The sequence below is a fragment of the Sphaeramia orbicularis genome, chromosome 5 (assembly GCF_902148855.1).
Source record: "Sphaeramia orbicularis chromosome 5, fSphaOr1.1, whole genome shotgun sequence".
Classification (NCBI taxonomy): domain Eukaryota; kingdom Metazoa; phylum Chordata; class Actinopteri; order Kurtiformes; family Apogonidae; genus Sphaeramia; species Sphaeramia orbicularis.
In genome coordinates this window covers 24,705,426-24,729,516 of record NC_043961.1, presented here as the reverse complement: position 1 = coordinate 24,729,516, position 24,091 = coordinate 24,705,426, and the positions used below count along the sequence as shown (strand labels likewise).

General features: G+C 39.2%; 1 protein-coding gene across 2 annotated transcripts in view; it reads left to right on the top strand.

Moving 5' to 3' along the window:
- chchd6b (coiled-coil-helix-coiled-coil-helix domain containing 6b) overlaps positions 1-24,091 on the top strand; it is a 68,797-nt gene that overhangs the window by 9,588 nt on the left and 35,118 nt on the right. The window contains exons 5-6 of one of the 2 annotated variants that reach the window (XM_030134893.1): positions 8,981-9,001; positions 12,915-12,998. In XM_030134893.1, the coding sequence (XP_029990753.1) occupies positions 8,981-9,001; positions 12,915-12,998 (105 nt within the window). The remainder of the gene's footprint in view (positions 1-8,980; positions 9,002-12,914; positions 12,999-24,091) is intronic. The other variant, XM_030134894.1, reaches the window with a different exon arrangement.

The window sequence follows — 24,091 nt, the reverse complement described above, 5'->3', positions numbered from 1 at the left end:
AGTATGGTTGTTGCAGGACAGGGTGCTAAACTGCTATTTTCACACACAAACATTTCCAGGGTTTATGGAAAATGGTCAGAAAAAGAGAGTATCCATTGAGCTGTGGTTCTCTTGAAAATGCCTTGTTGATTCCTGAGGACAGAGGAGAATCGCCAAAGTGGTTTGAGGTGATAGAAAGGCAACAGTAGCTGAAATAACCACTTGTTACAAACCTGGGACGCAGAAGACCATCTCTGAATGTACAACATGCCAAATGGGCTTCAGCAGCATATACCCTTACTGGCCACTTTATATAGTGTATGTGGTACCAGCAAGGTGTATCTAATGAAGTAGCCAGTGAGTGTGTAATTTGAGTTTGAGTTTATTGATTCATGCATACAGTTACAAAAACTGACTTTCAGCTGAATTTACAAAAGATAAAACACACAGAGGTAAAACACATGAAACAGTCTTGAATAATCAACTAACAGATTAATTCTTTAAGTCCTAATTGTACAGTCTGACTGCTGTTGAAAGTACAGACTGCTTAAGTCTGCTGGTATGACATAAGTACTCAGAGATGTTATTTCTGTTACATAAAAGTCTCTGGGAGCTCTCAGCTCTGGTTTTAGGCAGCAGTTGGTACAGTGGGTGTTCGCTGTGATCCATCTCTCTGGCCAACTGCACAGCAGCCTGCTGTCTCCTGCTCTGCAATGTGGGGAGCTCAGGTATGGATCCTCTCTGGAGATGATCTTCAAAGCTCTCTTTTGCACCCTCTCCAGCTGTGCAGCCTGACTTTTGTTGTACCCCACTAAGATGATACTCCCATACTCCAAGCATGGCCTCACCAATGTGGTGTAATATAACTGTTAAAAGATATGTCACTAAAAATAAGCAATCTCAACCTGCAGATGGAGCTAGAGGAAAAGTCTAAATAAAGCCACAAGCCTTTATCTATTTGTTTGAATACTTGGGAGAAAAGAATCATAGGTGTTTTTGCTTAGGATTTTGTTGAAACAAAGACTTCTTTTTGCAAGCATTTAACATGGACTGTAAACAGTCTTACATTGTCAGCTGAGATGTGTGAAAAGAGGTGCGACTGCCACTGATATCTCTCTTCTCTCACACCTCATGTTTTCTCCAACGGCATAGCCAGATTGTTGTGTAGGCATTTAGGCAGCAAATAAGGCACTTCTTCTCTCATATATTGTATATTGATAAATAGGCTTTTAAATAGCAATTCAAAGAAGTGTTGTAAAATTTAATGCTGTGTACTTAGACAAACCCTGTTCCTGTTTAGCTCTACTAGTGGCTAGGTATTGGTGCTTATTGATAGCCTTGGATAGATAAGGTTAAGGAAACATCATGCAATTTCACAAATGATCACTAGATGGCATTGTTGAAACATATTTAACATGCTGGGGTAAACACTCATGTGCGTGATCTGCAGAGCAACATGTGCTTCTGGGCAACATGTTTTCCCGGCATTAATTCACCCTCCTTGGTCTCCAATCTTTTATCGTTCTCTTTTTCAACGCCTTAGTCCCTGCTTTTTCTGTCCCTGTGTATTTGTGCCTGGATATTTGTAAGGGATGACCCAGAGCGATGCATTTGACACTGTCCAAAAGAAAGATGACGAAAACCAGGGTGAAAATAGCAACATTCATTAAAGTCAAACTTGAGATGACAACCACTCAGTCCATAGCAGACAATGTCACACATGTTAACTGTGATGCTATGTTTCTGTCCAGACACTGCAAAATAACACTTTACAAAGGTGAAAATGTGTGTTTTTTTCCACCCTAAATTTTCAGCTTTTCAGTTGCAAGATGTTCTTGCAAACCATAACCCCCCCCCCCATTGCTACTTAGATTGAAAATATATTTGTCTTTGATCGCAAAATAGTACTCTCTGTTGTAGTGTGTGTATTGTTGTTTATGTTCCTCTAATTGTCTTGCTTTTATTGATTTCTTTAGTGATTGTATTTTTAAGTTGTCATTCCTTGTACCTTCCTGGTTATTGTAAAACTTGTCATCATTTCCTCCTACTATCTGACTCTGTAGGGTTGTTTGCAGTCAAATGCATCACTGGCTCACCCACTTCACATTCTTTGCTGTCAGCTTAGATCACTTCAGCTGATTTGAGGGCTCCAAATGCACCAGATGGATATGTATGTTCAGCTGTATGCAGCCAATTCCTAGACAATCTCTGGATGGATTTGCTTTTTGTTGACCCAAGGAGACTATATATAGGAATAAGAACCATAAATCCTCCTTTTTTAGCAGACGGTACCACATCATTGTTGAGATTAACAGGCAAAGCCAACAGTACAATACAACAATTAGATGCTTTCCTATTAACACAGTGCATCCATTCAGTGTCTAGTCATTGTTCAGCTATAGCTCATATGCACAGTTGTGCTCAGTTAGGATCTCTCATGTGAGATACTGGCATTTAAGTTAGTCTGGCATTTTACATGTGCTCACAGATGCCCACAGTTATTTAATATAGCTGAATATCAGCATCCTCTGTTTCCCATAAGACATCTGTGAATGTTAACCAGAGTCGTTTCCACAAATATTCAGTAGAAGGCAGGTAGTGGTGTAGGTACACAAACACACAGAGACACTGGAAACAGAACCACGGACAGAGGCAGGCTGTAATAGCTGAGACTTGAAGCGTGGCGTAGTAATAGATTCAGATGTCTGAGTCCAACAGCCAGGCGCCTCGATAGCCAACGCTGCTTGTTAGTGCAAGACAGTGGACGAGAGAGTGAAAGAGAGGGAGACAATCGGTGTCAGGATCCAGGGGAGATGAAAAGAGGAGAAATAAATGAAAACGAAAACGGATGGATTGGAAAACGAGCTTATATATAGCAGTGGAGTTATAGACGTTTATGTTGACATTGAGTGGGTGAACATTCCCCTTCACCCACTCAGTGAAAGGGTGCGGCTGTTCTAGACTTTAACAGTGCATGCACGGATATCATCTAAACTTTCTGTCTCGTTGTAGCTGACAATATTAAATACTATTGCGATTCACACACACATGAACACACGCAGCTAAATTGGTTGTTATCAGCTAGTTTAATCACAGACTTGACATCTTTTCTGCATGTTAAAGCAGCTAAGCTCACTCACACACATATTCACACACAGTCATTCTCCATCGTCTCGAGCAGCGGTAATTGCTGACGAGCAGAGCGCGCACCGGCTGAGGAGATTTTGATCGGTGCAGAGCCATAAGTGAGGGGGGAGCGGCATGCACAAATCCTGTCGGTTCAAAGGACAAATGTGTAGGAGTGTAATACCTCTCCTATCAGAAAGCAGTCGTTATGTAATGAGACAGCTGGACCAGACTTAATATCCAGAGGAAATGTACAGTTTCCCAGATGCCTGTTATTATTAAGGGGAGGAATGTTAATGATACAACAATAAAAGCATGAGTCAAATGTTTTGAACTTTTAAGATTTAACATCCTCTAAGCAGATTGTGGGTCTAAAGTTCCACCTACCATCGTTACCTAATACATCATTGCACAGACTGGGTCTAGGAGTATGTCATTGAATTGGATTTGTATAGCCAGTACCTCTACAGTTATGAACATTTAATCTGCTTTTCTGACACAGAATCATTTGAGATTAGGTTTGTATGAACGTGTCTTAGTTTGGACCCAAACTACTGAGGATCCAAACAGGTATAATGTGCAAGACATTTCCTATTATTTCACTGTTCACTAATATTGATTGTTAGTTTTGCTCTTGCTCTGGATTATTGTGTAATGAAAGTTGAATGAGCTGTTTTATGTGTCTGGATACGATGGACATATTACAACACAAATAGTTTGCCTTCATACATTTTCACCAGTTTTGTTTGGAAAAAATGAGTGCATTGTTGTCAGATTTTGGAAATTTGCTTTGTGGAATGTTTTAAGCTGAATGTGAAGAATCCCCAACTGGAGGAAATGAGCGAAGATCGATTCTACTGTTTCTCTCCCTCTCCCTACTGGTTTCACACTACTGCCCTTGTTTCTTCTCTGATCTGCTCTCATTTACTTCATTCTTTACCAAAATTCTCTCTCCTCTTCAGCTGAGATTTTTCTCTTCCTATCCTCTCTTTCTCTCTCTGTCATCCCCTTTGCCTCTCTTGACAGTCTGTGGTGGGAAAATAGGTTGAAGATGAAGTGTTAATTCATTTAACCCTGGTTGACTCAGATGAGAACATGTGTTTAATGAGCAAACAGCTATGCTAACTGTGCTTGTGTCATTTTGGTTTATTTGGTTGAATGGTGGTGTGTACATCACATACAGGTGTGAGTGTGAAGCTGATGAATTTGTACTTGAAGTGTTTCCTGGCTGTGCATTTGGAGTGCATGTACTAGTAAGCCTCTTATTCACATAATATCTGCCTGTTGACGAAATGTGGGCAAAAAGTCTTTGGGCTGTCAGTGACTGCTTCTGGTGAAGGTGCATATTCAGTTTCATGTACATACAGATATAGGGAACTGCTGTCCTGTATATCACAAATTGCTGTGTGGCTGATTTAGTGTGTCCATACAAAAACACTCAGGAAGTTCATCCAAGCCAGCCATCCGCTAAACACAAGCTAGGGTGAAAGCACTCAACTGAACCGATGGCCTTTATTACTGGCAAACATGATGAATGCACTAACTGTATTTTCTGGATTCCCCTAGACATATGACAGGAAGAAAGTGTCAGTGAATTAGCTTATTTTCCTCTGCATGTCTGTATTTCTTGTCTTTCTCCCATTCTCACCATCTCTTCCTCGCTAATTAAAAAGCCAAATCAGGACTTTGACTGCACAAATTGTGTGCCAGTGACATTCTCTAGCCTAATCCTCATTTATCCTTCTATCCTCATCTCTCCAACTCTCTCACTCTCTTCTCCTGACTCCAACTAGAAAACCACACCAAAATCTTTTCTCCCCAAACACATAGATTTATTCAAATGTACCATTTGCATAATTCAGTATTTACATAATTGATTTCCAAGGAAGCGTTTCTCACCATGTGAGGTGGAGACCAAAAGGTCTCATCCTCTAAGTGCCACATGTGTGCAAACACACACACAATCACAGCCTCACATTTGTCTGTTTTTCCCTGGTTTACTCCCATAGACATATTCCCTGTGTTGCCAGACCATTGGGGTTTCAAGTCTAAATCGAGCATGAAGCGTTGCCAAACTGGTGCATCTGGTGACCCTCGTGGTACAACCACAGCAAACAAGATTCAATGATTCAGTTACACATAGAAAATCATCTGCACTGAGATCCATCTAATTGGCGTGTTTGACTAGAAGAGGCAACAGTATTTTCACTGTGCTGGTAAATAGTTTATTACATTTTAATCTATGAAATAGTTTTATAAATTTAGAAATGCTGCTTGACTTTTTCTATTATTGTCCTTTTTAACTAATATATCAGTGAGTATGACTGAAGCTTTGGGGATGAGCACCTACATAGATTTTACTCTGGGATGAATATGGCCGGCACCCATAAACTCGGAGGTTCTGCTTTTGCTCAGCATCATCATCATCATCATGTTTGGGGCAAAATGTCAGGTACTTAAAAACTGTCCTTACAGCACTGATGGACTTCAGGACGGTTTATTACAATGCCTCCACTTTATAAACCAGTAATTTGAGATTAACAGCTTCAGAAGGAGAGCCCTGTGTGTGAATCCCTGCTACCTAAAGTTGCAGTTTGAGGGTTTTGTAGTTTACATTGTGGGCCTATCCTGTGATGAAATATGGATAACTCAGATGCAAAATGAGGGCAAATTATCCTGATGTGTAAAACTTAATGGACAAAGTTCTGCTGGAATATTACTGATGCAAAATCTTTTGTGAGTAGGTTCTTTGTTAAATAACTCAATACTGCTACAAGTAGGAGGTTTAATACGGAGAAATCGTTACTTTGTTTGGAATAGCTTTAGGACCATTATTTTGGTAGTTCAGTTGATCTAGACCCCTAATGCTTGGAGTCTAACTGTTGGCTACAGGTCACCAGGGAATGAACTGAATGAGAGCACCTGAAATGCCTTTGTCCGTTATGGTCTATGAACTGGACCAAACTGCCTGGGTGTTTGTTTGTCTGCATCCGTATCACAACAAGCCCCCTCACTTCCCTTCTTAAGTGTTTCATCTATGGAAATGGGACCTCCACACTCTGCTAAGCACTCTGTAGGGCGCCACACACACACATATACTTGGACGCCCACACAGTGGAGGGCTAGCCACAGAAGAGTGGGGAGGTTAAACAGATGGCATCGGCTGTATCCGTTACACAGATTACCCGATGCACATTCACACACACATACACACACATTGTATGCAGCAACTGGCTTTGTGATTTCACCTCATTTAACTGAATGGTGTTTTTATGAGGCATAGCCATATTAGAGCCACCCACTGCTCTATGTGTCTAATGCTTGACAGGGGGTACTTGGTTTGAGTGGGTAAAGCCAGACATATCCAACTCCAGTGTCCTTTGTGGTATGAAGCTTTCGCTGAAAATTATTTGATTTGATGATAGCTGTGTTATAACACATACTGCAGGACTGTAGCATATGCAGTCACATAATACTTTATGGCTGCGTTGAGTGTTCACATACAGCTCTATAAATTATCATATAAAACAGGTAGCAGGCTGCTGGTCTGCAGTTCTCCCTGTTCAAGTCCTTCTAAGCAGTGGGTGGTAGAATAGACACTAAAAGAAAACTGTGTAACCTAACTGTCATTAAAATTTCACTGTGCCAGCTGACTGACACTTGTAATAGAACTACATTTATTAATTATTGTTAAAACCATTTGTGCTGTTGATTGTAACTGTATTAATTCTTTTTTATTTATGCAAAGGCAACTTAACTTCTGTTTTTTTTCTTTGTAGATGTTTTTCCTCCATTTTTTATCTTAATGTAGCATATGTAAGGCAGGTGTATGACAATGGAAGACTGACTGCACTGACAGCCAAAATCATCTATCATGTTAAAAGTAATTTTAGATCATGGTAATGGTTAGGGCTGCACGATATTGGAAAAAACTGACATTGCGATTTTTTTTTTTAAACCCTGCAATATATATTGCGATATGAAAAACTACTCAGGAGGATGTAATAGCTGTGCAGTGCCGACGTAAATGATCAAACAAATTAGTTGTGTTTCCTCTTGTTGTGGCAACAAGTGCAATGCACTGTCGACGCAGTACATGTGTTTCAATATCATCCTTCTAGTAGCTGAAATAATTCAATATGACTGATGTTGCTTTTCTTTTTGGCACCAAGTCTTCTTTTTCAATGATTTTCTCTTGTTCATTGCTCATTTTTCAAAGTTGTTACCAGCGACTCACTCCATGTGCAGGGGCGTGGTCTGCTTCAGCAAAATGAGTAAGAGCAATTGTTACTGGTAGATCGCTACGTGCACTGTGTATCAGGTACCGAGGTGGAAATTAGATGAGAACACGTTGAGTTCATTTGCCTCCTACATTGCAGGACCTGCGATGTGCCTATTGCGCACATGTACATTGCAATGACGATGCTCAAACGATATATTGGGCAGCTCTAGTAATGGTATACATTGTGCTCTGTAAATTCAATTAAGAAACTGTTCAAACATATTGCGTAACATTTGGTTAATTCATGATTTTATTTGTTTGTGTAGCCTTCTTGCAAATGCATTGACAAAAAATATTGCTGCTCACATAGTGAAAAGTTGTATTGAAATGAAATAATCAACATTATTACATTTTCACCCGTCAGTGGTCATTATGTAATGGGTTGTCTCTGTGCTATATATTATATAAATATGTAAGAGCCTTTTATTTGATAATTACTGCAGTGATTAATGTATTTCAGCTGCAACAGGTTGTTTAATCTGACTTGATGCAGCGAGTAATTTCTCATTTCTTAAACAACCGTCAGCTTGTAGAGAGCATTAATATTAGACTGTGTTTCAGTGGAAAAAGGTCTTGTGGTGTGATGAGTCCAGACAGATGGGCACATCAGGGTGAGACGACAAGCGAGTGAAGTGATTACCCATCATGCTTAGTGCCAGCAGTACAAACCTGTGGAGGCAGTATTATGATCTGGAGTTGCTTCAGTTGGTCAGGTCTAGGTTCATCAATGTTGTATGTCCAAAATATGACTTCAGCTGACTTTTTTTTTTTTTTTTTTGCAGGTTTTTACATCAGTGTATTTTTTGTTCTTTCCTGTGACTCAAACTGAGTGGTTCAGCGAGTATGAAGCATTATTTTCACATTTGGATTGACCACCACAGAGTCCAGACCTGAACCCTATTGAGAATCTTTGGAATGTGTCAGAGAAGACTTCACACAGTGGTCCAACTCTCCCATAATCAATACAAGATCTTGGCTATAAATTAATGCAACTCTGGATGGGAATAGATGTTGTGACATTTATTGTGACATTGCAAAAGCATTACCTGATTTAAACGATACTGTATAGACAATATTTATGTATATAATATATGTAGTCCTACACAACATGTAATTTGCAAGGCATTTAACATCCTCTGTAGCACCAGGACGGTCAGTGTAAAGGTTAATGCGTGCTTCATGTGATGTTCCATCACCATGGCAGCCATTCAGTTACTTAAATTTCTGGATGCAGGCTGGTTAAGGAGACAGTATGAAGCCACTTCAAGACAGAGACACCTGGCACATGAAGAGTTATAACTAACAATAGCTCTTGATATAAAATGCAACTTATACTGGTTGATTACTCTGTGATTGGCTGTACTAACATTGTCCCCATTTTGGTTTCGATCTCTGCTACAATTTCTTTTCTCTTTACCTCATGTTCTCTTATTTCCTCATTCATGTAATGCTTGATTGATTGATTGTCTGTGCTCTAACTTCTTCTCTTGCTTATCATACTTGTCTTTTATCGTCCTCCTTCCTTGTCCCATCACTATGTCTATACCACTCACCATCTCACTAACCCTCCTCTGTTCTCTCCCTCTCTCTTAGCCAGCAGATTTGGATGCCTGGGTAAGCAATGCTACTACTGCTGCTGCCTCCTTTTTTAAAGTCAGTGTGTCTTGCTCTTTCTCTCTACCTTTTTCCATCCTTACTCTCACTCTGTCTCCCTTCTCTCTCTCTCTCTCACTTCTCTATTCAAATGTCATGTTTTCATTGTGCATTAAAGCGAGCCTGTGAGTGTGCTGCCGCCACCATTCCACACAACAACACTTTGGAAGGTATTCAGCTAGAAAATTACACATCATCTGTGCTGCTGGCAGAGGTGATTTTACACACAAACACACACCACACAGCCCTTAAGCATCAAACAGCGACTGAAGAAGGAAAAAGTGCAGCAAGCACAGTATAAGGATTTGCAGATGTGTTCTTTGGGATGCATGTGCCTGTTAAGTTTGGATAAGATCAGATTGGATTATAATAAATGTAGTGTCAGGCTGTGTGTAAGTGTGTGTACATGCCTGTCGTGTGTAGTGTACACCATATCGGCTATCAGACCATCAGTAGATCCACTGAGAGAGTTGCTGTGGCGCCATCTGATCTGTATCACGCTCACTAATGCACAACTTGGGTAAAGCAATCAGTCACTATTACACCATGACATTAACACTGTATGTGTGTGTGTTTTATGTGCCAAGTCCATGTAATGTAATGTATGTGTAACACATTTCCTATTTAAGTTTGTTTAGTACATTACCGCCTTTTCTCTGTCTCACTTGAGCCAACTTTGTTGTGTTTGTACATCATATAATGTTGAAACTGCTGCAGTACTTATTTTCTCATTTCCAGCACAGATTGATAATCATACTTAGGCACATGTCCAATTCAATGTGTATGTTGTAAAAAGCTGTGTTTATTGTGTGTATGTTATGCACCTGTTAGCACCATAGACCTGTATGATTCAGATTGTACACTACTTTAGGGATCAAATAGTCCTGCTTTGGTCATGCTGCATACTCTGCTGTTCAAATACCCCCCAGATGCACGTGAACAACCTGAACCTCTCTGCCATTCAGTCCATTTTAACCCATAAAGACTCAAACAGCCACTGGCGACCCAAACCATCTACTGATCTAAAATGTTTAATAACTGTTGATCCACTAATCCTATCAATACATGTAAATAATTGGTGTAAAATACATCAGTCATCAGATATGACCCATTTGGACGTTCGGAGGCTCTGTAGTGAACATGGAAACGCCATCATCTTCTACAACATTGATTCACTAGCAAAACCCATGTAATCAATGACAGTGGATGGAGACACTTGTTCTATGTTCAGTTAATGATATATTTTACTGAAAAAGTCACTTTTTCTTAAGGTTTCTCTGTTTTTGATATAATAACCCTCAAATGTAATATCAGCATGATGATTAAAGTACACTACCGGTGAATTAAATATAGAAAAACACCAGATTTTCACTGAAAAAACAAAAACAAAACACAAAATACATAGGATAATATTATAATAAATGGTGATATATCACTTAGGAAAGGTTCAATAGAAAGAAAAATTCATTTGGGAACTGCCACAAAACTAGCACTGGGTCTCTATGGGTTGAAATAGTTTAAATCTGTTTCAAGTTGTTTCTGGAAAATTTTCTTGAAAATGATTTAAAGCTCATATATCACATTTATTGTGACTCATTGCATCAATCATTGTTACACACAAAAAATGTCAATTTACTGTTGTTAATTAATGATGTAAAATGAGATGGAGCAATGGTGTGTGTCAGCACTGAGCTGTAGTTACTTGTCAAACAGCCACACCACTTTTTGATACTGTGAAATTCGTTTCTTCTCTGACTTTCTCTTCTTTTGTTTCAGCTCTGCTAAGCTCATCATAATCCTTTTCTGTTTTCTCTGTCATTTCAGTTAATATATCATAAAGAAATTCCATTTTATTAAGTTGTATAATAATACTGACACACTGAGAAGCCATATGCTGTAAAACTAAGGTGCACTGTACACTGTGATTTTTGTTTCACAGTGTATCTTTTTCATGTTCGCTCTCTTCTTCTGCCTGCATGCTGCTACGCCATGGCCCAAACTATGGGTTTTCCTACAGTCAACCTGCCATCTTGCTACCTGTCGCAGCTTGGCTCAGCGGCTTCATTATAGTGTTTCACCTCACCCTAACGCCAACATCGCCATGCCTTCGCTGTGCCAGTTACATGCCACCTGATTAGTTTTGTAAGTTCTGTGACATGAGATGGTACCCATTCTTATGTGTTTTATATGGTAGTGTAGATATGGTGCCTTTTCATAGTATTATACATTTAGAGTGTATTATATTTGTGATACAAGATGTCCCTTGAGTAGTGAATGGGTCAGGTAGCAGGTTATTTTACACATAGTGCGCATGAATAATGGAACTGTAATTTGGTAGACACCCTTACAGATTGGATATAACTTTCCACCCCTCATGCCAATGATTTTAACACTTTGTTGAATCTGTTGTCAGATATGGTTGCTTCTATGAAACTGGGTTCATTATGGTATCTGGCAATTACCAGCTTTTTAAACCCAATGGTTAAAGAGAAATTTAGACATATTTCCCCCCAGGTATTAATAATAATGGATTAGATTTATATAGCACTTTTCTATGAACTCAAAGTGCATGCAGTGGATCCATTATTCATTCACTCACACATTCTCATCCTGGTGGTGGTAAATTACAACCACAGCTACCCTGGGGCAGACTGACAGAAGCGTGGCTACTAATTCACGCCTACGGCCCCTCCAACCACCACCAAACATCCATACACATTCATACACAAGGGTGAGTAGCAACACATGACTAGGACAGAGTGGGATTCGAACGCCAACTTTTCAGTAATCGGACGACCCGCTCTACCTCCTGAGCCATGGCCGCCCCAGGATGTACCCACTGATGACCTCAGATAAATGCAAAAAACGTATACCCTTGCTCTGAGCCGTCCCAAAATTAATGAATTTTTAATAAAATATCGGGGCCAAAAATAGGATCAAAATTGGGACAGAAAAAGCTACCTAGGTGTCGGTGCATTTGATCTTGAAAACATCGCTTGAAATGGTCTTATATACTGCTATAAATCAAGACACTTTGTTAAATTTGACGATCCTAGTGTTTTTTCTAATTCAGACAGGTGGGTTTTTCATGAATCGGCAGTCTGATTCCAGGTTTCCAGTGTAACCCATTGTGTCCACTCGTGTTATATATGGAACCTGTCCATTTAAACACATAAATCGCGAGTGGTTTTGCAACAGCGGTCATGTTTGTGAAACATTCTGCCTTGCATAATTAGTTCGATTCCCAAAATGTACCTGTGAGAGAATAAAAAGATGTTTGAAAAAATAGTAGGCCTAGCGCATAATTTTTGTGTCCTTTTTACTATGTTACATGCAGATTTTTGCATATAAATAATTTAAAAACATGTTTTATCTGAAAAATAGTTTCTCTTTTATCTCAGTAAGTATTTATTTTTAAAACGGACTCAAAGTGTTTCCAAACTTGCTTCATAACATTAGTCTACATCTCGTTTGAATTTTTAGCCCCTCTGTCCGGTTTTTAGGGACCAGTTTCATAGAAGCAGAGTTACTTTTTTACGCTGGAACACAAAATATTTGAGTGACTCTTAAATGTCTTTATATCATACTGTTATGATATAAAGATATAAAATCTGTGGAAACAGCTGTAATTTTACACCTTTCTTCTCCCCTCAAATTTCATCTGCAGTATGCTCATGAACATTTTTTCCTCTTATTTCACAGGTACTAAGTATTGAGTCTTTCCACACACCTCTCCTGGTCATACAGTGTATTGAAATGTCATCAAACCTTCCCATATGTAAAAATGCTATCTTAAATATTTTTGTTTTGTTTTTTTTCATTCTTCTTAATTGTCTTCTCTGTTTCTTGTGCTGTCTGCCTTACTCTTTCCCAGGCCAGACAACTGGAGAGGAAAGAACAGGAGCTAGCCAGCCTTTCCAGCTTCTATAAAGAACAACTAGAAATACTAGAGAAGAAGGTAAGGGCTATATTTCAGTCTTTCAAATGTGCTACAGGTAGCAATGTGTTTCCTCCAACATTCATTGAAAATTCGATATACATGTGTTTTACTGATGGTTCGCATGCTTTGAAATAAGAGGCTTAGCTTTCTGAAACTATAGAAGAGCAGATAACACCTTAATATTTTACCTATTTTAATAATTCTGACATGTATAAGAGACCTCACTTACTGCACATAAACATCCTATAGGCCTTCACGGAAAAGCAGTGCTCATACATCAGAAATATCAAAAACACATCTTAAAGTGGTGTATTATTCACCTTCCTCGAGGAGTAGAATCTTGTTAGACAAAAGACACTCTAGCCTAACCTGGAAATGTCAAGCCAATATACCAGTGTCAAAATGTAAATGAACATTAAGTTTCTGCATGTGGATGAGAGTCACGACTTGCTGTTGATGGACCAGCACTCAAAGAGAGGTTTCACAGCGCTGTCTTTCTGAAAGAGCTCTAGTAGCCTAATGAAATGTACTATTGCTTTTTTCATCACTGTGCTCTTTCCCCAACAACCCTGTGGTCCTTTCATGAAGTAGGAAAAAAAAAGTGTTTTGTTGGGTGCTTTTAAGAAATTATGACCACTGTTCCCTCCACCTGAACACTAATGCACGGATCATATTTTATACCACGCAGCCACAAGCATGGTAGTTTGATAAATATTTCCTACTTTTTACAGGGGAAACTTGGTACATTTGATAAAGGTTTGATATGTACCATTCATGCTTGTGAACTTACATGAAGTTCATGTTGGAGGGTTGTGTTCAGAGCTGGTTGGTTGTTGATGTTTATGAAAAAAAAACCCTGCATACAGATCAGTGTATCATCTGTTATTATGTTGGTACACAGTAAAAAAAACAGAGTGTCAATTTAACTGTTAGAGAGTTGAATTTAACTCTGTTTCAGATAACATTTAGTCCCACTCATAATTAGAGTAAAATTTATTCTATGGCCAGTGTCAAATTTTCAGAGTTATTTCTACTCAATTCAGTGTCAAAATTAACAATGAAACGTGTAAAAAATATTTAAGACTGGTATTTTCACATTGTTGAGGGTAATATGATTACACTTTATAGAGCTATTTTTTACTCCAAATTTAGTTTAAAAATGACTCTATAATATGGTAATACTTATTTCTCTGCAGTGTTATTTTCTTCGTCAGTTTGTACCCTACGCTATAACTGATACAATGTAGAATTGCCGGCGTTCCTGAGGTAGGGGTTGTCAAGAACAAAAGTTTGCTCTATGGGTTTTAATCACCCCAGGAAATACTTTTACTTTGAACAGAGCAAGGGCATTCCCACTTGTAATACAGTTATAGCCTCACAGCGACAATCAGGTAAGGTATTTTTCTGCCTACAGGCTTGACTAATGGTGTCACATTAACCCTTTCATGCATGAATTATGAGAACCTTAGTCAATATTTTTTTCCTAAGTGTTTTTATTCCTCTTTAGGCATGAAAAAAGCAAAGCAATTGAATTTTTTTTATGAACCTATTTTTCATGGAGTTACAAAAATGGCCACTCAGCTGGACACCATGCATTTAATTTTCAAAGCAAAGAAACATGTATTTAAAACTCATCATCAGAAAGTGATATACTGTGTGAAAACTATGAAATAACATTATTAATGCCGCTAATCTGATGTTTTCTCACATTTTATCATACTCAAATATTAGTTATTACTCATTTCATGGAGATAATATCCTCCTGAGACCCAGGAAATTCACAGTTTTAGCTTTTTTATATTAAAAATTTGTCTTGATTGGAAACTGCATAATGCAACAGTTTTTTCAGATACATTTTAAAAATTATTTTTATTAATTGATTTTTTTAATGGAATGTCCTTTGTGATGGACAGTATTTTTTTAAGTTAAACTGTCAAACTTTTGTCCCCTATAGAGGACAAAATACATTGCTGAATCTCAGGAGCATGTGCCAAAAAAAAACAACAAAAAGTTTTTTGTTTAATTATGATCTTATAACAATTAGCAATTAATTTACACTAAAACATGTTAGTGCAGATCAGGTTTATCAAGAACAGCACAGTTACAGTAATGGTATGAATTGCAGTGTTTTGGATGATGCATAAGAGTCCACTGTGTTGGCTGATATGGAACTAAAACAACAAAACCCATGAATATACAAGAGAACAGACGTAGAATAACTGTCCGCTGTAGTGACCACTATGCATGAAAGGTTAATAAAATAGAAAAGCACTCGGAGAGCGCAAACCTCCGCCAAGGCAAATCAGTCCCCCCCCCAATCACCACCAAAATTTAATCATTTGTACCTTGTGCCAGAATCAACATTTCGTGAAAAATTCATCCACATCCATCCATAACTTTTGAGTTATCTTGCTAACAGACAGATACACAAAAAAACAAAATATCCACCCTACTCCCCCCTCCCCCTGTCCCCCAATCACCACCAGAATTTAATCATTTATACTTTCTGCCAGTATCAACATTTCCTGAAAATTTCATGAAAATCCGTCTATAACTTTTTGAGTTATCATGCTAAAAGACAAACAGACAAACAGATAGACAGACAAACCCAGATGAAGACATAACGTCCACCGTTTCACTTGGCGGAGGTAAAAATAAACATAAATAGGCCACTAAATGTTGTAAAACAGACATATTAACATAAAAAACATTAACACCCCCCCTCCCCGAACCCCTGCACATAAAATAGATCAGAGTGAGTAAAATGTCTAGCACCCACAATGCAATGCAGCAGACTGACACAAATCATCACTCTGTAGAGTTGAATTTTACACTGCATCTGTGCAGAACTTTACACTGACGTTTAACTCTACTGTTACAGCTGATTTACTCTGCATAGAGCTATAAATACTCTGAAATATTGACGCTGCATTTTTTACTGTGTAGTTGAGAGTGAATACATTTTCTAATGTATGTTAGAATCTGTTCATACATTGGAAATATGAAACCAAATAAAGGTTCAGTGTGTGATGTTCATGGTATCCAACTGTGAAGTTGCAGATTTCAGCCAACCAAATACCTGTCCCTTCACCCTCATTAACCCGTGTTTTGTTTGTCCATTGTGGGCTTTTTAGTTACAATAATGACTCTGGTCCACTCTCCACCTTGGTGGATACCCACTATATAGAAAAAAGAGGAGAAGAAGAAGAAATCTGTGATGAGCTGCTGTACAAACCTGGGACCTCATCCCTCCGTAGTAAATCAGGGTTCCCACGTGTCCTGGAAAACCTGGAAAATGATTGGCCAATTTTCCAGTCATGGAAAACATATGGAAAATGTGAAAAAGGTCAAATGTCCTGGAAACGGTTAAATTATCCTGGAAAATTATTTATCCTCCCCCTGCTTTGTGACCTTGTGTGCCTAAACTGAGATGAAACAAAGGAAATAGTTTTTCAGTGATTTATTGAAAATATACAAATATTTTAGAGGAAGTGCAGGAGAGAAAGTGGAAGAGGAGAGAAAGTTGAGTTTGTCATGCTAATGAAGTGCTACACTGTAATCTGTGGGTGTGTTTGCATTATTCTATGATTTATTTTTCATAGATAAATTATAACCATAGACTGCACATGAAATGTCTGAGTAATAAACACAGAAACAATCTGGGTAAATGCAAGTTACAACTGTAGAAAAGAACACTTCCAAAGAATGAGGGGGACAAGGGAATGTATTAGTTTATGACATGATAACTTGTCTCTGTAGCGGCTGAAAATGTCCTGGAAAAGTCCTGGAAAATAATTTCAGGAAAAGAGTGGGAACCCTTTTAATCCACAAAGTGTAGAGGGTGATCTAATAACTATAGTTTGACACAGGAAAAAAGCTGAGAGCTGATTAATGTGCAGTTGGTCAACGCCACCCCTTTCCCCAAAGTTATTGATAATACAAAACAATATATGTTTATATATGTCTGAAATTTTTCAAGTATTAGAAACTGATAGCGGTTGAACTGAATATCAACATTTGAGCAGTTTATTTCCAGTGTAGGAGCTAAGTATTCAGCCACTATGGACTTCTGCTGATACTGTTTATTCCTAACCACACCCTTTAATCAGCCACACTGATTATTCTGTCTATCTCTACTCTGTTATAGAAGACTCATTCTAGGGCAACAGAATCACCACACTTCTTATTTTCAGGAGATTACACACTAATGAAGACATTACTATAATTCTTTAATACATGTAAATTTATTCACATATGTTACGTATGAACCTTCAAGCAAAATTGTCACTGGTGTATGATTTTAGGTCATGAAACATCTGCTTTACGCCAGTAGAAATTAACCAAATATTGTGATTTATATTTAGTTAATTAAGAACACGCTGACTTTATAGATATTGTGTTTTTCATTATTTTCTTCTCTTATGTATGCAGGTAGACATGCATTCATTTTCACAGCCTGCTACTCTCCTCGGGCCCATCCTCCCTCTCTCTTCTCCCTGCAGTATTCAAAAGACGCTCTTTGGGACTTGACTCCCCCCTTAACCCCACACCTACGTCTTTCCCTCCCTCCGGCAGGGCCCATCAGGCTGACGGGGGACCTTATCTAGTCCCTGGCACTCGCCTCCTTAAGGCCTCCGAGAAAACCTTTTACATAGCCAAGTTAAATGGAAAGGCCCCTGCACGCCACGTCGCAAGCAGCGCACACTGCTATGCTTGACGGAAGAGACTGATTGGCAGAAGAGCGGAGGATGCTCTATCTTTCTCCACTCGCGGCTGCAGTCCCTTTTTCTATCGCTTTTTTTCATCCCTCACTTGCTCGTGGCTGACCTGCATGCGAATGAGGGAGTGAGAAAGAGGAAGACTGAGAGCAAGAGATAAAGAGGCTATATGGACTGCGCATTAAACAGACAGTCTATCCTGAGCCAGTGCCCTGAGCTGGTGTCCATCTCCCTCCTTCTCTTGCTTCATTTTCCAATCTAGCTCTCCATTCATCCAGGCCTCCTTTCATGACACTTCTCCTTTTTCCCTTCCTATCTTTCTTTTACTCTCATACCTATGGCAAATTCAGATGCGATAAAATAAATGGACACTTAAACGATGGAATGTGAGGTATTGACTCAGGCTGTACAGTTACATTTACAACAGTGTAAGGTGTAATTGGAACATACTTTATCTCACATTTCACGTAAATTACTGTAGGATTCGAACATGTCCTTAGAAACACTTTCCATATTTAAACACGGACACATTGCTCTCTCCAGGTTTCCTGTAATGCTAATGTCAAGTCGTACTAGTTCAACACAGAGATGTTAAAGAGTTACTTTGGGTTTTATGAAGAGGGGTTGTTCGAGGTACTTCATAGTGAGTATATTACCCATAATAGACTGTACTTTGGAGAAGCAGACATGGAAGCTGAGCAGTGTCTGTTAGAGATGAACACAACAGCTAAACATGCATTAGCCTCTTAAAAAAATCTTTCAGTTCAAGTGAACGCTATATTTAGAAATATTTCACCTCTCTACCTTGTTGTCAGACAACCATTTCCATTGTGGAACTGAAGTCATTATGTTGCTCTTTTCAAAGCCACCTCTGTTCTAAATATAAGACATTTGCATTGATTTTATTTTATTTTTTGTAAGGAAGTCCTTCATTTTAGGTCAGTGAAATGTATTTTACTGCTGTTACTGTCCACAGCAGTATGTGTCTAAGCTTCCAAGCCTGTTTCTCCGTGTATTGTACATTATACACTGGATATGGTGAAGTATCGCATAGAACTACATAAAAAAAAAAAAAAGTAAACTATGTCTTCAAGGTTAGAAAATTTGCTCTAAATATGTACATGACCTGTAAGAAATCATGTGCACCAGCAAACATCCACAAAATTGCCTTGTGTGGACCTCTGAATGATCACAGTCTGAGATTTAAGACATATGTAAGAGCAGCTGGATTAGAAGAACCCACTGGTAATTGGTATGTGATCTTCCTTTGAATCAACATTTTACTGTGGCTTAGCAGCAGCTTCTTCTGATACGCTAATAACCGTGCGTGTCTGTGTGTGCGCTGCTTCATATGAAGACACACCTATGCACGCTCTGGTGTCCAGTTTGCCTAAGGGATGAATAACAATAACAGCGTATTGTGTTTGTCTAAAGGCTGTGGCTGCTGTTTGATTTCGCTACTAACAGAAATGAGAAAACAGCCTCTGTGTCTGTGTATGTATATGCATATGTATATGTGTGTGATTATTGTGACAGGTTTGCATACAGGCTGTCACTTCAGAGGTAATTGTGATAGAGTGGCCAATTCCCCACACAACTTCTTTATTTTGTCTTTTCTCAGCGAAGAAACAAATGCATTTACTTCACACTAAGACACCCCAAAACTGGTACATACTCCAGTCATACCAGGACACTCTTTGTGTCTCGCTCACTGTGCTCTCTGTCGCTCCCAGTCCTCTCCCCTCTCATTTATTTGCGGATGCCTCACTAATCTCTTCGGAGTGTACAGGTAGAGTATATCTGTCTTCCTGTGGCAACATACCCCCATGACTCTGTAAACAAGTCTCAGTTTAAAATTCACCTCTTTTAATCCCCTCTCCCCCACCTTTGTCAACTGCTGCTTGTGAAAAAAAAAAATTAATCCACCTCCGTCCAAGCGTGGAGCGTGAAACCCCCCCACCCCCCTTAAAATCCTGACATCAGCCCATCTCTATCCACAGCTGCTGGAGGGTGTACAGACGAGTGTGCATGCAAGGATCATCTCAACCCTGCCATTCAAGTACAAACTCAGATTTAGTCACACACCTGCATGTATGCATGCAGCACATGTGTGCTCATACTAATCCCCTCCATGAGCATCCCCAACACCCCCAAAACCATGCTATCCTCCATTGAGGGTTATCATCCCCCTTTTTCTGTCTCTCCACATTGGGCTTTTGTCCCCACAGGAGCAAATGACTGGGAAGAGCTCAGAGCGTGTGTGCCAGTGATAGTGCCGCCACTTCTCTAGTATCAGGAGTACTGAGCTGCAGGTCTTTCCTCTGGGTCTTTTATGTCACCCGACAAAACATGGTGATACACACAAACACAACGCACAGTGTCGCCATCCCCCAGTATCTTGAATATATAATCTGTACCTACTGTTACACCTGAACTTATCCTCAGTATACAGTCCAACTTTTTTCAGAGAGATACTGAAATTCTTGCCTGGTACCAAATGTTTCTTCACATTCATGTTTTTTGTCACTAACTAGGACAGTCTTGATTTAAAGTGACTACTGACAATCGCTGAATGTCCGCACTCGAATTATCAGCAGGCTTCACATGGTTCAGCACATAATATGGGCAACTGGAAATTCACGCAATGGCCATAACGAATCTGCAGTTACAGCTGAAACCCTGAGCTCCAGGCTACATGAAATACGTCACACACTGGGTACTGATTGACTTGTAGAATAATTGTGTTTGAATAAGTTTAAAGACACAGTATTTGACATTTTCCATAAAAATACCATAGACCTATATAATAATAACCCATGTCACTTATCATCACTTCTGGAATGATGTCAGTGAGTTGTGGTGTGTTTACCCGCAGACCCTGACCTGTAGAGACCCTGGCATCTACCTATATATTTATTTATTTATTTTCATTTTCCTCTTGTTTTGCTGTGTTCAGGATGTTTCTGGGTGTTGACCTTCAGGTAGTGAGTTCCTACCTCCAGTCAATCCATAACAACATTGCATTGCATTGTGTGGATGGAACGATATATAATAAAACTTCTATTTGAGAGAGAAAACATACACATACAAACAGACCTTTTTGCGTATTGCCTTAAAAGGTCTGTCAGTGACACAACAAAAAGAAAGGATGCTTGTGTTACTGTATATCACCTGTTGGATATGCCCTCAGAGTTTTGCAAAGGTGCGAGTGTTTATAGAATATAACAACTGTGACAGCATGATGAAAAGGGTGGAGGGTGGAGAAGAGGGGCTGAATTTGTGCAGTTTGTTTACAAACATGAGCAAGATTTGTTCCATATTTATTACTTCTGAAGCTCAAATAGCTTCATCATCCTAAATCATGTGTAAAATTAGGCTATTATTGATGCATGATTCACGTACGGAGGTGGTTCATCAATAACTCACTTACCGTTATGCATGCTGTTCTCGACATTGAAATAAGATAGTACATTATCATTTATTTCAGTCCTTTTAACTCAGATCAGAAAAATATTTCTTGATGCCAGCTGCTGCAAAAATAGACAGAAGAGGAACAGTGAAAATGAACAGAATAGTAGTTTGATTTTCATTTCAAAATCTACAAATGGAAAAGTATTTTTCATTTTCCTGTCCAAATACAACAGATGAAACATTTATGAAGGACCTGATTCTCTTTCTCACCTTTGTTTCACAAAAAAAAATTCTTTTTTAGGAATTTTCTATCAGCAAGAGTGTTCTATTATTACTACTGAAATAAGCGTCTCTCCATCTCCCCATACCTTTTGTGGTGCTGAAAGACAAAGCAGAAACCAGCGACTACATTTAATCTTGCTTGTTATTCCCTTCATATTCTTATTAATGGAAATAATGATGAACAGCTAAATGAGGCACTTAATAATTAATGTGTCATTTCTGAGAATAAAAAACTGAGCTCCCCTCGAAGCTGTGGTATACAGTAGTAAAAATTTAGCATGTGATCATTCACTGGCTTCTCACCTTTGAAATGTTGCTTCAGGTCTTCATTTGTTTATCCTCTTCCATACGAAAAGCTCTGAATTAACTGCTACCTGGGCCCTCCAGATTTCTGAGTTACAAAGCTTTGGCAGAAAACACTTCTGAGAAGATCACTTCACCTTTAAACCATCCGCTTTGCTGCCTCTCTTGCTAGTGCCTGACTCTCTATGTCCTGCATAATACGAGACACCCGTGGGTTTAAGCCCATGTGGAGCCTCTTTTATCTTGGCTTGAGCACTAGACGTCCCACAAGGCAAACACAGACTTTCAAGTTGTAGCCACTGAGCCCTTGACCTCAGGCAAACGGCTAAGTCGCTAACATCTGGCTAACTTCTTATGACATATATTCCCAGGGAGCCAGCCAAAGTGTTAGTTAATTCTCTTTTAGCATAAAGTAGGACTCCCTGTCTTTTTATTGGCCTGTAATCTAGTGCTTAATATCCAGTGCTGTCAGTTGAAAATACTCATGTGACAATGAAAAAGCATGCAGATGAAAATTGAAGGTAAAGTACATTGCAATTCTTGCTTGTGTCTATACATAAATAATTCTACCTTCACCTCTCCTCTCCACCCTGAATGAGGTGGGCAAACAATAGACAGAATGTAGAGCAAGCAGCAATGGTGGGGGAAAAAAGCAGCGAAATAGAAAAATAAAATCGTTCTGTAACACCCACCCACGCCATCGCATAACCCTATAGGAATGTTCCAGAAAAACAGACAACCAAACACACTTCCTGTTCCTCTGCTGTTTATATCTGACCGACAGATCTGTGTTAGAGATGCAGTGAGATGTCGGTGTGTTTATGCTCAGTGTTTTGTCTCAGACCGAACTGAGCTACACTACGAGAAGTATAGTACGAAGAACTGATCGAAATGGAACCTCTTCGTTTTTGTATTGCCCCAGCTGCACGTTTTGTGTTGTTATTATTGATTGAGTGGAGGTAAAAAAAAAAAACACACTGCCCTAAGGTCCATGCCCAAAAAAGCCTCGAACACATCATAAGAAGAGGAAAAAAGAAAATACAGGCAGAAGACAGAGTTTCTGCAGGTAAATCATGGTAAAAATGTGGTATTGTGTAGTCCATACATTGGCAACTTGGAGATTTGGTTGCAGCAGGAGTCTAATCCTGAGCCCTGTCCTGGATAATCCAATATAGTACAGCCAGGAAACACCCAGGGAGGCCTGGCATTTCAACGTACTGAATTGCTGTGACTGGATGCCACCGGTCCGCCAAAACAGAACACAAAACCATATGAGATAGGAAAACTGTATCTGGGGTTGTGCTCATTGGTGTATACTAACCCAGCTAGAAAAACAACCAAACACATCTATACTGAGCAGGGAGCACTAAGAATAAGCCAGACAGCTGGGGCAAATTGCACAAAAATGGTGTCACGCTGATGTTAGACAGATGCAGTTACAGTAGAAGACAGGTTGTTGTAAACTGACCTGCGGACAAAATAACTCTTGAGTCTTCCAATTTATGATCATGCGATCCCATGGTGAAGGTAAAGACCGGCGCTGTCGTAGCTTGAGCTGTAGTACATTGCAGACTTACAGAGGATAAGTGGTTAAAAGTACAAATGCACGAGTGGCACAGCATCAAAAAAGATTTTGTTTTTTATTGTTTCACATTGTGTTATTTTTCCTCAGTGTTTTTGGGACTCTTTTACTGTCCTTTCCATAAAGAACAGATACAGAAGGGTAGATTATTTCAGTATAGCAATATGAGTAGATAGGATTATGGGAACGCTGCTTATGACACTTCTTGAGTCTTCTCCAACACCAGACATTCAGATCAGGAGAACCATGTCTGTGGATCAGTGTGAAATAATGAGATATGAAGATGACTGGGGGGCACTGGAGGAGTAGAAGGCTAGGGATTGTGGAGGAGGTTTATGTTTGATCCCATCTCTTTCCTGCTCCGTCACTTCAATTATCTTCCTCTCCTATCACCTCATCTATTGGGAATATGGGGAATAATTAAGTAAAAGTCTAAGCCCAGTGCTTATTGGTTTAAAATGGTGATTACTGCGCAGTGAGAGAGATGAGGGAGATTGGCTTTGTGTTTAGGGCATTCTTAACAAACTGTGTGTCATGTTGTGATGCAAAGTCTTTTAAAGTGCCAGTCATGATAATCAGTACGTTCTTAGTTGTGCGGTTGAACTCCTACATTCATTTTGTTCTTAGAATGTACAGCTTGTCACAGACAACCTGAAAACATTTGTTTCACATGCCTCATCATGCACCCTGAACATCTTCCTAGTTGGTGGCAATGCATCACCTTTTGAGCAGCTCTGACCACTACGCAATGTAGTTAACACCATGACCACTGATTACTCCAGAAGCAGTGTGCTGTATTTGACCTAGCCTTCTAG